At 52.1% G+C, this 15,590-nt stretch overlaps 1 protein-coding gene across 2 annotated transcripts in view; it reads left to right on the plus strand.

Annotated features, from left to right (window-relative positions):
• Nxn (nucleoredoxin) overlaps positions 1–10,238 on the plus strand; it is a 157,018-nt gene extending 146,780 nt beyond the window's left edge. For both annotated transcript variants that reach the window (XM_038326753.1, XM_038326752.1), the window contains exons 6-8: positions 3,959–4,138; positions 5,570–5,694; positions 8,666–10,238. In XM_038326753.1, coding sequence (XP_038182681.1) covers positions 3,959–4,138; positions 5,570–5,694; positions 8,666–8,848 — 488 coding nt within the window. In that variant the 3' untranslated portion in view covers positions 8,849–10,238. The remainder of the gene's footprint in view (positions 1–3,958; positions 4,139–5,569; positions 5,695–8,665) is intronic.
• The last annotated feature ends 5,352 nt before the right edge of the window (positions 10,239–15,590 follow it).

Here is a 15,590-nt window from a genome sequence, read left to right on the forward strand (position 1 = left end):
TTGGGCCAAACTCATCTCTCTAACCTGAGTTGAGTTTTTCTGGACTTTGCCACCTAAACCAGATGCTCCTGCCCTCTCCTGAGCTCTCTGCTTTGGTGCTGGGCACAGCAGGAGAGACATCTGATGAGTGGAACTGGCTGGGGGTTTTGCCAGGGTTTGATTTGGTTTGTCATCCCCACCCCAGCCCTACTGGCCCTTCAGTTCTGATTTCCGTTTTAAACATAGAGCCCACATTTATATCACTTAAACTCAGCCTATCTCCCATCTCCTCTGGCCTCCTATTTTACTCTGAAACTGTTTCCACGTTGCTGAGTCCCTTCGGTCACTGTTCGCATGCGTACACATAGCTGCAATGTACTCGCACATGTAGCGCTGTGCCGTCTGAGTTTTTCTCTTAGCTGTGTATAACAACCCTTTCCAACTGGCTGCACCCCCTGGTAGCCATTTCCACCCTCTTTCTGCATCGTGCCCTGCAGTGTGCCCTAGCTTGCATTTCTTCTTTTCTTCAGTTTCTCCTCCTGCCTCCCATTGGTCTTTAGGGTCTGGGAGCCCCTTTGGATGCTGCCATCCAGATGCAGACAGAGCTAGGTGCTACCCTTCCTGGCTCCTTTCTTCCTCCAGTGCCTGGACCACTTCAGCTTCTTTGTCCCACCTCCACCGTCCCACCCCCACAAATCTGTTTCCTGAGCAACAGAGAAACAACCAGACTAAACTGTAGGATAGACTCTATGCATTGTTTTGAGGTTGTTTTAAACTCCAGTATGTCTCCCTAGGAGGAAGGTGTAGGCCTTGTTCTTTCTCTGTGCTTTGAGAGGGATTGTGGAGGGGAGTCCAGCACTGGCTCTCTGGAGCTGAAGGCTTAAGCTGAGTCCTCTTTAGGAATGGTGATGTGTATGTCTTCCCAGCTCACAAGGGGAGCTTGCTTGGCAGACATTGCTGTTGCTGGGACTTTTACTCATACCTCCCATTCCTTAGCTAACGTTCTCCACCCTGGCTGGGGTTTCTGCTTCTCTCTTACCCGGCTCCCATCCTCTGTGCCTCTGCCTTCTCTGGGAGGGTTTTTAAAACCATGAGTGGGCTTATAATATTTGCTATTACTTATGGAACACGTACAATATCCCCAGGACTCTGCTGAAATGTTTTACATTTTATCTTTTTATTCCTCCCCATAATCAAGTAAGATAGAATCTGACATCCCCATTTGGCAGCTTTTGGAAATGAGGCTGAAAGAAGTTAAGGGACTGGGGGATCTTCTTAGAACTCCAGGAATCTGCACCTTTCCCCCAACCGTCCCAGCTGGCTTTGCTGGGAAACAAGTCTGGGCCCAGCAGTGATAAGCTGCCTCTTTTGTTCCCCCAAAAGCCCCTCGCTGGGGGTGGGGGGTTGTTTGCATGACCGCATTGATGAAAAATTTGATGTTGCCTTGAAGTTTCCCAAGGCTGCACCCTGTTTTCTCTGAAGTAGTGACTTGGGAAAGGCTGATTTAGGGACTGAATGCCCAGGAGGGGAAAAATGGGGTGCTGACACCCCCAGCATCTGCCACCACTCTGGGGAGGGAAGTTGAGAGAGGCAAGTAGTTTGGGAAACTGGTTCTCAGAACCTCCCTGGCCCAAGCCAGGTGCTGGGAGAGGAGCCGTTGGCAAAGGCCATGTGTATCCTGGAGACAGAGCCACAGCCCACTGGGACTGGCTGGGTGGTCTTGTAGTGGCCCCCACAGCTTGTGAGGATGATTAAGTAAGTGGCAATTATGCAGAGGCAAGCTCTCCTTCTCTCGGCCAGCCCTCTCTCAGCAGCAGAGTCCATCCTTAGAGGGGTCAGGAGGGGTCTAAGGTCAAGCCCAAGGTCACCAAAAGGGAAAGGTAGACACAAAGGTGAACACAGGAGCATGGGTACTGTCCGGGTCTGATTGGGTGTGTCCCATGCACCATAGTCACACTCCTCACACTGCCCTATCCCAGGACCTCACAGGCTTTGGTGAAGCTCAAAGAACCGAGGCTAAGAGAGGTACTTCTTAGTTTTTCAGAGCTAAGGGGATGGAGAGGAGAGAGCCTGGCCAGAGGGCTCCCCCGCAGCCAGCCTAAGTCCTTGCTCTCCTGTGCTGGTTCCCACAGGACTCAAGAGAGCAGCAGATGAATCCCACCACAGTGATTCCACAGAGAGACAGAGGAAGCAGACTCCCTGCTGGCAGGCTTGTCTGCCCTTCCTTTCCCCTGCTCTACGCCTGCCTGCCCTTCCTAGATCCACTCTGCATCCTGAGTCCAGGCTAAAAACAGGGCCACTGCTGTGTTTAATCATAGCAGTGGGCGGGTTCTGGTTTACCCAGTGCTCAGAATTGCCCAATTTCCGAAATACCAGTTCAAATTAAAGACCTGTGCCAAGGCTTTTTAGGGATGGGGACGTGGCAGTGTGGATCACTCATGTGTCCCAGGCTGTCCCGTGTGGCCTCCAGCTCCAGGCTCCCTTTGGGCTACTGACTTAAATCCTCTGTGTGGAGACACATCCAACATGGGTCCAGGCCTCTGGGTAGTCAGTCATTAGGACAACTTCCCAGGACTCCTGTTGAAGACTTAAAAGAACATAGGAATAGTGACCACGCGCGGGGCTCTCTTCAGCTGTTCCCTGTCACGCCTATCCAGCTACTTCTTCTAATAGGTGTGAACCAAATGGGCCGTTTATTCCTTTTGAAGACAAGCCCACCACTGCGTGCCCACTGGGCCCATTGCCACAGCAGGTTACAGAACACCAGGGACATACTTCTGGTACCTCGCTGCACACCCCATGGAGAAGTAAAATGTCAGTGGAGCAAATTACTGACCAAATACTTCAGAGCTTATAAATATTAAATTGCTGTGGCTTTCATATAAAATTCAGGCTCTGGTCTGCCTCCAAGGGGGGGGGTACCTGGAGAGCTCCACTGGGGAGGGGACCAGCTACCAGTGGAGAGACAAGTGTCCCCAAAGGTCAGGGCAGAGGCAGACTCTGTGTGTGGGTAGCTCTGGCCAGAAGAGCAGCAGTGGGGTGCGGGGTACAAAGAGCAAGGAGGTGGCAAGCCCAGATGTAGCTATAAAGTGGGTTAGGATTTCCCCCCAGGTGTTCATTTGGGGATTTACAGGGAGAGTGTATGTGCTACAAAGGCAAGCGGTCTGTGTATTCGCTGCTCCAGTCCAGACGTGCACGTCCTGCTCCTTCTGGGGACTGCTCTTAGCATGTATTGGATTCTCCTCAGGCAGCAGGGCTGTGGCCCAGCTGTTCTCTGCCTCCTAATTTGGGCTGTGACCTGAACCAGGCTCCTCCCTTTCCTGCACATCCCTGCTCACTGGGGCTCTTTGGGGTGGCCTTGGTGACAGTATAAGGACCCTGCTCATATCTGTTGTCTTGCTCTGTGTGTGTGTATCCATGCACTGTGTGGGAGGGTCTGTGGGTGTCTTTATGCCACCTCTGTCTACTTTAGACTCTCTGCCAACTCGGGGGGCCTGCTGTACCTTTGGGGGTCTCTTTAGGCTGTGCCCACCACTGACTGATAGGCTGCACCTATGTGCCAAGACCCTATGCTCAGTTCTGTGTGTGTGTGTGTGTGTGTGTGTGTGTGTACACGCACGTGCGAGCGCGTATGTGCCTTTGTGCCTTTGACCCCAAACCTTGTGCACACTGTAGGAGTGCTGGCTCCTGTGTTTTGTCGCTCAGTTGCTGTTGCTGGAGCTGGGAAAGATGGGGGCTCCAGCTCCTTCATAGTATTACCCCCAAGAACTCGCAAGACCCAGGCTTGCTCTGCATTCCATGGAGTGACCCCACACAGACCCAGAGCTGTTCTGGAGCTAGTCAGCAACCACACTTAGTTTCAGCTCAGGGCTTCCCAGAAATCCTACTGTGACTACGTATGTGTATGCCCCTGGTCTGGAAGACAGGCTTTGCACTGTCTTAGGACAGCGGCCACGTAAGTGCTCTGTCTTTCTTGCAGGCATCCCCACTCTCATCGTGCTGGACCCCCAGGGGGAGGTGATCACTCGGCAGGGCCGGGTGGAGGTGCTCAATGATGAGGACTGCAGGGAGTTCCCGTGGCACCCGAAGCCCGTGCTGGAGCTCTCGGACTCCAACGCCGTGCAGCTCAACGAAGGCCCCTGCCTCGTCCTTTTTGTAGGTACGGAGCGGAGGGAGCAGTGGGGGACAGGTCAGAATGGACCTCTCGTGGGAGGTGGCCATCCCTGCAGCCTCTGTCATTAACAGTGCTGAGCTGGGGGTCTTTGTCTCCCCAGGAGCTTTGCTTTTGACCCCAATGATTTATTCATGGCTATCCCCCTGCGGGGCGGTGATCTGGAGCAACTACTGCTCAGTTTTCCTCTGTGCTGCTCCTGCTGCCAGCTGGGCAAACAGGTCAGGCAGGAGGATGCTCCCAGCCCCCCTTGAACGGAACCTTTGTTGGGAAAGGAGGGGGGTTGCTTGCATAGCAGCTGCAGGGGGTGGGGCCCCCTCGGGCTAAGGCTCATCCAGAGCTGCTTCTGCCACTCTTTTATGCTCTAATGAACAACTCCAGGGGGCCCCTAGAGCTGGCCCAGGTTCACTGGGCTGGGGAGGTGGGGTGCTCCTGTTCCTCTTCCAGCCTCAGAAGCTATGCCCCTTAACCAAATAGAAAGACAGAAAAGTATTCCTGCATTCTGGTAGGATGACCCAGGATGCTTTCACACCCTATGACCAAGAACTACGGAACTTTGCTGGTCACCTCCAACTGAACTGCTCCATTAGGTCCATGGTTAGAGTATCCCCACCAGCTTCTCTGAGGGAGGACCCTCACACCCTGCTCCATTCTCTGGGGTCTGGTTGTCTGGTCCCCAGCATGGGAGCTGCTAAGCAGGCTGGTCGGGTCTTGGGTAGGAAGGCTGGCCTTGGGAAACCTTTGCTGTGGGCAGTGGGGCTGTCTAGCCTGCTATGGGTCTTCATACCCACATCCTGGACCGTGTTTGGAAAGTGCTTTGAACTTGGGGGCAATTCAGACCCTTTTGGTCTTCTTCAGAAATGTGGAAACAAAGTCCCAGAGAGGCAAACAAGTTGGGTAGCATCACAGAGTGAATTAGACAGGGTCTCTTGGGCAGTACGGCCTTTCTGGGTAGACTCCTGTTCTCTCCCTGCTTTACCAGTCGAGGAAGCCACACAGGCTCTTGACCACAGACGTCAGCAGCCTGAGCCTTGTGTGTGGCTCTTCCTCGCATTCCCCCGTGCCCCCTCCTGGGCAGGCCTGGCCAGCACTTGTGGAGGTCCTGGTAGCAGCTGTGGTGTCCCATGGCTACCAGGGCTGCAGAGGGGACCATGTCCTCGCTTTCTTGCTGCAGTCATGATTCTCCTTCTGGGACTGGGAGAACAGCTGCCAGGGGCTCAGGCGATGGTGTGGGAGCAGCTCAGCTTCCTGGATAGCTTTGTGAGAATTCTGCCTGTGTGCTGGCAGGTGGGCTTGGACCTGTTCCCAGAGCCTGTCTGTACCTGTGAGCCCAGTGAGGCCCAGGCCTAGCCCTGGGGTCATCCCAGGTACCACTCGTTGACAATCCAGAGTTTCTTGTCCTTTCCTCCCGTGTCACAGATTCTGAGGATGATGGAGAGTCTGAGGCAGCCAAACAGCTGATCCAGCCAATAGCTGAGAAGATCATTGCCAAGTACAAAGCCAAAGAAGAGGAGGCCCCACTGCTGTTCTTTGTGGCCGGAGAGGTAAGTACAGATAGGCCTGGTCCCTGGCAGGGCTGGCAGCGGGCACTTTGAGGACATGAGTAATCTTGGCCTCCAGAGGTTTGAAGGGACCTCTGGGTCTGAGCTGATTGTGCCCCATAGAGATGTAAGAGGAAAGGTGTGTCCTTAGTCGTCAGACATTTCCTAGCCCTGCTCTCCCTCCCCCCCTTCCTTCTCACTCAGCAGCCTCGGAATATTAGGAGACCTGCCCAGGACTGTTCCCCATGCACTGGGAGAGAACAGTGTCACAAACACCAGCCAGCCACCCTCACTTCCATAGCAGTGCCTGGTCAGAACCAGCCCCAGTGCTTTGCCAAGTGTCAGCCTGGCTAGTCCCACTGCACCACCAGCTTGAACACGGACTTAGGCATCCCAGGGCTCCTGGCTTAGGACACAGTTAAGACCCAAGGTCACTCACGCAGCCGAAGGTGCTTGGGGAGGTTGGAAGCTGCCACTGTTCCCCATCTCTTGCGCCCAGACATTAGTCCTTGAAGGCCCTCACTGTGCCAGACTGAGCAAGGGACTTTCCCAGGGTCAGAAAGTGGGTTCTTAAAGAGTAGAGAGTCCTGTGTTGGTGCCTGACCACCCTGAAGCATGGGAGCTTGCATCCTCTAGACACCCGTGTTCTGCAAGATGGCCGTCCGTGATCAGCAGCGCAGGCGCTCTTCTGGCTCCTTCTGCCCATGCTCATTATTTCCCTACCCCACCCCAGCACCCCTCTGAGGCTTACATCAATGGACTCTATGAGACCACCCCGCAGCCCTTTCTGCACAGGTCTGAACCTCCAGTTGGCCAGAGCCTGTGCACTGTGTTTGGATCCCAGGAGAAGCCCAGAAAGACAAACAGGAGAAGCCAGCCACCCTAAGCCACCCATTCATAATCTCCTCAATAGCTGCCCCTGGCCGCCCTGCTGGGCCCCTTGCAGGCAGCTCCAGTTGCCCTGCTCAGCCCTGGGGTGGAGGGGAACAAAGAGGGTTCACAGGCTCTTGCCTGGGCTCCCAGCTGCTCCACACAAAGCCCAGCAAGGCTGCTCTGCATGTCATAAACTCTAACCCCTGGAGAATGACTCCTAAGAAAAGATGGGTGCAGAAGAGGAAGGGCCAGCTGGGGGCAGAGCAGGGATTCAGGAGCACAGCTGAAAAGCTTTTGTGAGTGTTCTGTGCCCTGGGCGCCTTGCCAGGAACTTCACCTGCTAATCTCTGTTGTACCTCACCTCTCTGAAGAGGACCATACACTTACTATCTTGTTTCCTAGATGAGGAAAGGGAAGGACAGACTCTCCCCAGGCAGGGCCGGGAGCACAGCGGACTGGTTTCTTCTAGCATCCTAGGCATTAGGGATGGGGCCTGGACTCCATGATGCCCATTGCCAAGGCCCCATAGAAAGTAGTAGCAGTAGCCGGGCGGCGGTGGCGCACGCCTTTAATCCCAGCACTCGGGAGGCAGAGGCAGGCGGATCTCTGTGAGTTCGAAGCCAGCCTGGTCTACAAGAGCTAGTTCCAGGACAGGCTCCAAAGCTACAGAGAAACCCTGTCTCGAAAAACCAAAAAAAAAAAAAAAAAAAAAAAAGAAAGTAGTAGCAGAGAAAGAACTGGTGAGGTTGCTGTGAGTCCAGCAGATGGACCAGTTGATGCCTAGAAGGACAGGTACTGGGGGCATTATCCATGGACCAGAAAGCTAGGCAGAGCCCACCCATTGCTCCACCCAGGCTCTAGTCCCCGCTGACTTGGTCCAGCCCTCTGTCCTTATACAAGATAACCTGGGACAGGGTAGGAGGGGGGGGGGGGGGGGTAGCGTAGGGAGGACAGGGAGATGGAGCATATGGGACATGGACATCAATTAACCGAGCTGTGGCCCAGGGCTAAGAGAGTCCTCTTGTTGTTTTTCTGTCCCAGTCCTGTCCCTTGGGACAAGGAGTGGTTAATCTGAAGCCTTCATGGACATTAAAAGTCATCTCTCTCTCTCTCTCTGGTTTGTTCCGAGGGAGCCAGAGGAGGCACTGGCACTCTTGGCTTGGTCCAAGCCTCCTAAAGGGGTAAGAGGAACAATATTTGTCCAGCTGCTTCCCTCTGTTTATGATGAAGGATTTTTATTAAGATGAGGGCTGAATCCGTTTAAGTACCCACGATGTGGAAGCACCCAGCATTACTGGGAGGCATATGCTATTTTATGAGGAAGGTAGATGTCACTGACAGCCCTCCTCAGGGTCTGGACAAGTAATGGATTTTATCTGAGGAATAGTGAGCTTACGTTTTATGGCTCCTGTTCACCCCCATTTAAGGCCAGGAAGACCCCAAGTCCTTTCTCTGCAGGGCAACTCAAAATTTTTCGTTAGAATTAGAATATTATATGTTGTATAGTGTAAGTCCTGTGTCCTGTTAGCCACCACCTGTGGTGTGTAGCGTGGAAGAAAGGTCTTCTCAAATAGTTACCTCTCCACAAAAGTGTCTACTTGTCTTCTGTGTTTGCTTGTCTGGATGAGGGGTGTCTGTTCCCAGAGAACTCACTGGGACAGCAGCTGGGGATGCATGGCAAAGCGCTGGCTTCCTTTGCAGAAAATGCAGTGAAGTAGCTTCCAGGCTGACTGGGCACCTCTGCCTTCCTTCCGTGTAGGGCACAGGAGTCAGTCAGCTGGTTTTGTTGAAAAGCTTTCCAGAGTTGAGATCCTGACTGGCCTCAGAGAGCAGATTGCAAATTAGGATTTGACGATCTTAAAAAGCAGAGGGCATGTTAAAGTTCCCTTTGTGCTTGGTGAAAGATGGCTTGCCTCCTGGATGGGGGTGCAGGAAATTGAACAGCCTTCTGCCTAAGACTGGGTGGAGCCCTTATCCTTCCGCTAGGAGTCCATCACTCCAGGATGCTGGCACTGCTCCCTTCCATGCTCTCTGGCGACTGGGTTCCAGGAACTCTCTTGTTAAAACTTTCTGGTTTTCTTGCCCCTCTGGTGACTTCCAGGATGACATGACTGACTCCCTGCGAGATTACACCAACCTGCCTGAGGCGGCGCCTTTGCTCACCATTCTGGACATGTCAGCCCGGGCCAAATACGTGATGGATGTAGAAGAGATCACCCCAGCCATTGTGGAGACTTTTGTGAATGACTTCCTAGCAGAAAAGCTCAAACCAGAGCCCATCTAGTGGGCTCTGACCTCCTGAGACAGTATTTAAGACTCAGTCTTCTCCTCCCCTTCCTCCCCTCCGCCCTTGGACTGTTCCAGCGCGTCCTGAATCACACAACCCAAGTGTCCAACCTCTGTGGTGCCTTGTTTCTGCATTAACAACTCAGCCAGCACCCAAGGGTGCACATCCTCACGGCGGCAGCAGAACCCATGTCTGGAGACTGCTCGGGATATGTGAGGCTGGCACGGCCGGCTAACACAGTCGGCTAGCACCAGGACGGCCACACTCTCCTGGTCACTAGCTCCTGGTGAAGGACCTTCCAGGGACTTCTGCAGAGTGAATAAGCAGGGACAATGGATTGGGGCTCTGACTCTGGGGTCAGTACACACACCCCAAGCCAGAGGGGACTTCCCTGTGACACTCGTACCTATGGGAGTTACAGAGGAAGGCCCATGGCCTCAGCGGATATCAGCTGAGAGCTGTTGGTGAAAGCATGCTTTGGAAGAACCTATTCTTTCTTGGTCTGAGGGAGAAACAGTGTGTCAGTGGGTTCTTGGGGCAGGGGACCTCCAAATCTATAAGGAAACTTATGGGTGTTTGTTTTGGTGGGGAAATGACTAGCTACGCTAACAGTTCATAGAGTGCTTACAGTGTGATTAGTTTCTTGATCTCCCCAACCTTCTTCCTTGCTCTTGACCATCCCCATGTTTCTGCCCATACGAACAGCTCCCGCTGGCTTGGAATTTTGGTAATGAATTCTTCCCTTTGGACATCTTCCCAAGACTGAATCCTGAGTTCCCGGAGAAGTGCTGTCAGCTGTCAGGGGTCTCTCTGTGGGCTGGTTCTGTGCCCAAGGCCACTGGCCCTCTGGGGAGGCACCTGCAGCTCCTTCCTATTCCATTTTCTTTTCAAGTGGATCCAAAAGGCATTGAGAATTTTCTTTTCCCTAGGAAGCTGCAGAAAGGGCTATGCTTTAGTGGAGTGAGGGCAGAGGGCATGACAGCTGGGGTCAGCCTTCACCCCCCTTGCTCAGCCCAGGTAGCTGAACTGACCACAAAAAGGGAAGTGCCAGCTGTGTCCTTAGAATCTGGGCTTTCACCTAGAGATCCCCAGAGTTTAGTCTGTCACAGTTGGCTGCCGGGGCAGGGGGGGCAGGGGGGGCTTCAGAGCCCCTGGGCTTTACCCTCAGCTCCACTCAACACTTTACCAACCCAAGCCATTCATTTTGGAAAATCCAGCCATCGTCCCCCAACAAGCTGTTGATACAGTTGTTCCTTGCTGAATTGGATTGTTGATTTGTAGTTCAAAGGTACAACATTAGTTGGTACTTAGTCGATTGGATGTTGGCAGCCTGAAATGCAATCACCTAGCAAGAAATAAAGCAGGCCTCTCTGGACCTTAACCTTCATACCGTTCATCCTGTCCCTGTCCTTAATGAAGATGTTTTCACTTGAGTGCTCTATTTGGGATGGGAGGGGGAATATTCTAGAACTTTTAAGAATCTAACAAACTGGGACTGGGGACAGAGTTTGGTGGTAGGATGCTTGTCAAGCATGTGTAAGGCCCTGAGTTCAACACACTCAGGCGCACACGCACATGCACATGCACACACATCCCTTAAACATAAACATGGCCATCTGTTTCTCTAATTGTTTTTTAGAAGGCAGGAAGCTGATTGGAGGCTCTGTTCTCCAACTGAAGACCTTGTCACAGACTTTGCTGTGTCCTTCCTAACAGGGAAACTGAGCACTGACCCCTCCAAGGGGAGATATGGGAATCACCATGGACCTCACGTCCAAGAGTAGAGCAAGGGATGGGATACCCAAGCCTAGCTCTTTCCTGGGGTTAGGAGCTTCTCTGCTAGTGTCCCTGAGAGGGGTATGAGGAACAAGACAAACTCTCTCCCTTGGAAAATGAACAGATGAACAGGCTGTCTGTGCCCTGTGTCCTGATTGCTTGGAAGGAAGGGATGGTGGCCCTCTCGTCAGCTAATTACCTTTGAGGGCAAAAGAAAGGTCAGTCAGGAGGCGCTGCCAGTCACTGTTCTGTCTTGGTGGCCTGTGCTGGGCTGGCTCTCCGGAAGCACTAGCTCCTCCTGTCAGTTGGCTACACCAGCAGAGCTCCCTTTTAGAGTGGACCACTGGGGAAGGCTTAGTTCTGTTTGGCTGCTGCAGTGGGAGGAAAGTGCCGTGGACGGAACCCTTCATACGCACCAGTGAGCAATCCCTAAAGGTTACTGCAGCAGACCAAGTGGGTGGCATGCTAGCTCCCACCACGCAGCTCCAAGATACCTTCAAATTCTCCCTGCTAATTGGAAACAGGCTAAAACACCAGCTGCGACGCATCCACAGGCTTCCGCCGGCAGCAAGGGAAACGCCATGCCCTGCAGTTCGACGTGGGAAGGTAGCTATAAAAATGCCACTGTATAATTCCCAGGTTTGTGTTCAAAATGACCTCCGGAACCCATTCCCACAGTAGACATCCTTTTTCCTTTCTTTCTTTCTTTCTTTCTTTCTTTCTTTCTTTCTTTCTTTCTTTCTTTCTTTTTTTGTTTTTTTTTGTTTTCCAAGATAGTGTTTTTCTGTGTAGCCTTGCTATCCTGGAACTTGCTGTGTAGACCAGGCTGGCCTTAAACTCACAGAGATCCACGTGCCTCTGCCTCTTGAGTGCTGGGATTAAAGTTGTGCACCACCATGTCCTGGCACACTTTTTCTTTATTTCTTGAGACCAAGTCTTACTCGAAAGCCCAGGCTGGCCTAGAAAACCCTTTGTAGCTTCAGCCACTGTGTAGGCTCGCCTCAGATTCATGGCAGTGTTCCTGCTGCAGCTCCTAAGTGTTGAGACTAGAGGCGTGAGCTACAATGCCCAGCAAGAGAAGACATTTCACCTGCTTCATACATAAAAGATCAGAGGATAGCCTGGAATCCGAGCACCAGGGAGGGAGAAAGGAGGGTCATAAGTTCAAAACCAACCTGGACTTCAAGGCAACACTGTCTCAAAACGCCAAAAATAATAAACAAATCCATACAAGGAGAAGGACATGTGTGAGGATAATGATGGAAAGGGGCAGATGGAACCAGTTTCCTCTCCAGGAGTCAGGTGGTGTCTGTTCTGTCCTGCCCCACCGCGTGGTTTTGAAACCAGTGGCCATCACATACTCCAGCATACGGAGCTTTTTGGCAAGCTTCAAGTAGTAATTTTTAGCCAGACTTTGTTTTTTCCTGTTGCCTAATTAAAGGCACTAAAAAGCTGTTCCCCTCCTGCTCCCATGCTCGGAGCGGCAAGCTGAAGCCAGCAAGGAGAGCGACAGCAGAACAGGGCTGGAAACAGGTCTATGGGACCCGCAATGGAAGTTTTTAAGGGGAGCGGAGAGAAAACATGGACATGTGAGGATATGTGAAAATGCTACACAGGGAGTAGCCTGAGCTAACATCTGGCCCCATGTGCAGAAGTGGTCACATTCTATACACAGGGACATTTCTTCTGCCAGCCTGGGCAGACCCGTGCCTGCCTCAGCACCAGAACACCACGGAGGTACAAATGGTAGGGTGGCAATGCCCAGGGGCTTCAAAGGTTCACGAGTGCCCCTCTCCACTTTCACTGTGGGGCCAGGGACTGACAGGAGACCCCAAGCTCACCAGGACCTTAAAAAGTTTGATCCACAATGGTTATACTGATGGGATTACCTTATTGGCATTCCTTATTGTCAAAGCCTCTAAACAGGCTGCTTAGGGAACTTTCTCAGATCACTGTTTACTGACTTAACGGCAGCGGCCTGTGGGCATATGTGGTAGGCTTTCCAGGAACAAAAGGTTGTATGCGCAATTATATTGTGGTTCTGTTTTGTGGCTGTGAACTCCGCTTCAGGGGAATCTGAACATAAGAGTTCTCCATACCCTTCATGGTGAAAAGATGAAGGCAAGTTTCCTGGGTTCATTCCTGTAGCTCTGATAAAAAAAACACCCCAACAAAACAACTGACAGAAGAGTTCCAGGGTGCAGTCCATCAGAGCCAGAAGTCATTCCTACAACACGGGATCCCATGCAGACATCCATGGGCACATCTAGACATACACATAAGCCAACCTTATCTAGGCTGTCCTTCACTGAGATTCCTTTCCCAGGTGACCATAGACAGTGTAGTTGACAATTAAAAGTAACCACTGCGGAGTGTGTATGGGGGGTGGGGCTGTAGAGTTTTGGAATCCTTCCCAAGCCAGGAAATGTGTTAGCTGATGTGGGCAGAACTCATTCTGAAGAACAGTTGAGATTTTCTTTATGAGTATCAACTCTTAAAAGCCACCATCCCTACAGGCAAATGTGCTGCCCGAAGAAGGCGGCAGTGGTGCTAGGGCTGGGCTCTGGATGCTCAGACATCAAATATCAATCATATGGACTACAGTTAAAAATGCAGCCCCCCCCCCCCCCCCCACTCAGGGTTTCGTCTGTGTGTCTGTCTGTCCCTCCTCATCCCAGATGAGCGAGGAGGAAGGCGGAGTGACTCCTGCAGTCTTCCCCTCCTACTCAGGGCTTCGGGTCTGTGTGTCTGTCCCTCCTCATCCCAGATGAGTGGAGTGACCCCTGCTGCAGCTCTGACTAGCTCCACCTCCCGACCTTTGATGGATTCCACTCACAGAGCAGCAGCCCTGGTGAGGGACCACCCCAACTCTGGGTGACACAGCTGGGAGTCTCTATACAAAACAGAGGAAGCTCAGGGCCAAGCCCCAGAACACCGGGCCCCTGAGCATCAAGTGTCTCCTGAGACTGGGCTTGCAGCTGTGACCTCAGCTGCTCAGATGGGACATGGCTCCGTTCACAAACAGTTCATCTGTTAATCTGTCTCCTAGGTTATTTCACTTGTGTGTTCGCTCATTCCTGGAGTGAAAGGGAGAAGAGGACAGTGTTGTAGTTTAAAAGCAACATACGTCCTTAAACCAAACAAGATGAGCCCAAGGGACAGGAGCTCCACAGAGCAGCTGGGGAGGCAGCTGGGTGGAGGCAGGGGCCTCTTGGCCTCTAGTACAACCCATGGTCAGAAAATCCTGGGTAGATGCTGTTTCTGGGACTCTGGCCCAAGATGAAATTCAGCTTGGGTGGCAGAGAATTGGGAGTTTCTGTGAACTCCAGAGCAAGCGGTGGAAGATCTGCAGTGGTGTTCTGCCCCATACCCAAGTGACCAGATTCTCACCAGTTAGCAGCTGGATGAGGGAAAGGACGAAGGAGAGTGGCTTCCCTCCCCCTGCCCTGCAGCTCTGGCCAGCTCCCCGTGACAGGAACGCACTGGGACACCAGTGTTCTCCCAGAGACTAGACATGGAAACTGTGCCAGTTCTGTCACTTCTTGTTAATGTCCACATTCTCTTGAGCTTCAGATGAGCTGAGATCCAAGCTTACAATGATCTTTGGCAGAGAGAACAGCTTAAACCCAGGGCAAGTCCCAGCTCTTTAGTTTGAGAAACCCTTTCTGAGGTGGTGCTCGCCACCTTGTGGCCAGAGCCACTGCTACAGCTAGGCTCACTGCAAAGCCAGCCAGGCTGGAGCCTTGGCCACATGTCACAATGCTTCTCTTCCAGCCACAGGCAGTTTTCATATCATGGACTGCTGCTCAGTTTTATTCCTGTTTCCTCAGGAAACAATGATAGAACCATTCCTCGTTCTCAAAAATGAGAATTCATAATAGTGATTTTCCATTTTCAATCAGCAAGAACTAGTTTTTTTTTTTTTCCCAAAAAGACAATTTTGTTATTGTTGTTTTGTTTTTCTAGGCAGGGTTTCTCTGTGTAGCTCTGGCTATCCTGAAACTCAATCTGTAGACCAGGCTGGCCCAAACTCAGAGATCTGCCTGCCTCTGCCTCCCGAGTGCTGGGATTAAAGGTGTTTGCCACCACTGCCTGGTTCCAAACGACAGTTTTATCTAGACAGAAACCTTTAAAGAACACAGAGAAACAGGGCATCATTAAAATGCATTCCTGCCAAGTGATTTAACATTAGAATATTATGGGGGAGCAGGAAACAGCAACTCACCCATTGCAGGGTAAATGAAGATGCCATGGGTGGACAAAGGTTAACCTTTTACCCCAGATTTCTACTTCTACCCGTGTCTACTCTTCCCCAGCACCCTCTGGAGCAAGAAGAGAAACAGGTGGCACCCAGGCCAGCAACAGACTGGATCTGTGATGCCCAGCTGCCCTGGGCTGGAGAGGTCTGTGGCAGCAGGAAAATTACATGGGCGGAGCACTCTGGGGGAGTCTAAGGCCTTCGGCTAGCGGTATGCAGAGAAATTGGCATGTACAGCAGCCAGTGGCGATTCTGGAAGCCATAGAAGACACCCCTTTCCCATATTCAGCAAGAACTTAGCCACAAGTGCTCCCCTGTAGTCAGTCACTTAAAAGGACAATTTGCCCCTCCTCCTTCCCACCCCCACTTCTAACAGTGACCACAGTGACCACAGAGCAGGTGACAGGTACACTCACCCCTCCTGCACCCAGGACGGCAAAGGGCCTCATGTGTTGCTCTGAGCCGGTGCCTCTGCATTCTCCCATTCTTTTTAATAATTTATTTGTATTTTATGTACATTGGTGTTTTGCCTGCATATATGTCTGTGTGAGGGTGTCAGATTCCCTGGAACAGGAGTTATAGACAGTTGAGAACTGCCATGTGGGTGCTGGGAATTGAACTCAGGTCCTCTGGAAGAGCAGCTAGTAGTCTTAACCCCCGAGCCATCTCTCCAGCCCCCTCTCCCATTCTTCTTCAAGATGTAAA

This window comes from Arvicola amphibius, chromosome 4, assembly GCF_903992535.2.
Source record: "Arvicola amphibius chromosome 4, mArvAmp1.2, whole genome shotgun sequence".
NCBI classification, from domain to species: Eukaryota; Metazoa; Chordata; class Mammalia; order Rodentia; family Cricetidae; genus Arvicola; species Arvicola amphibius.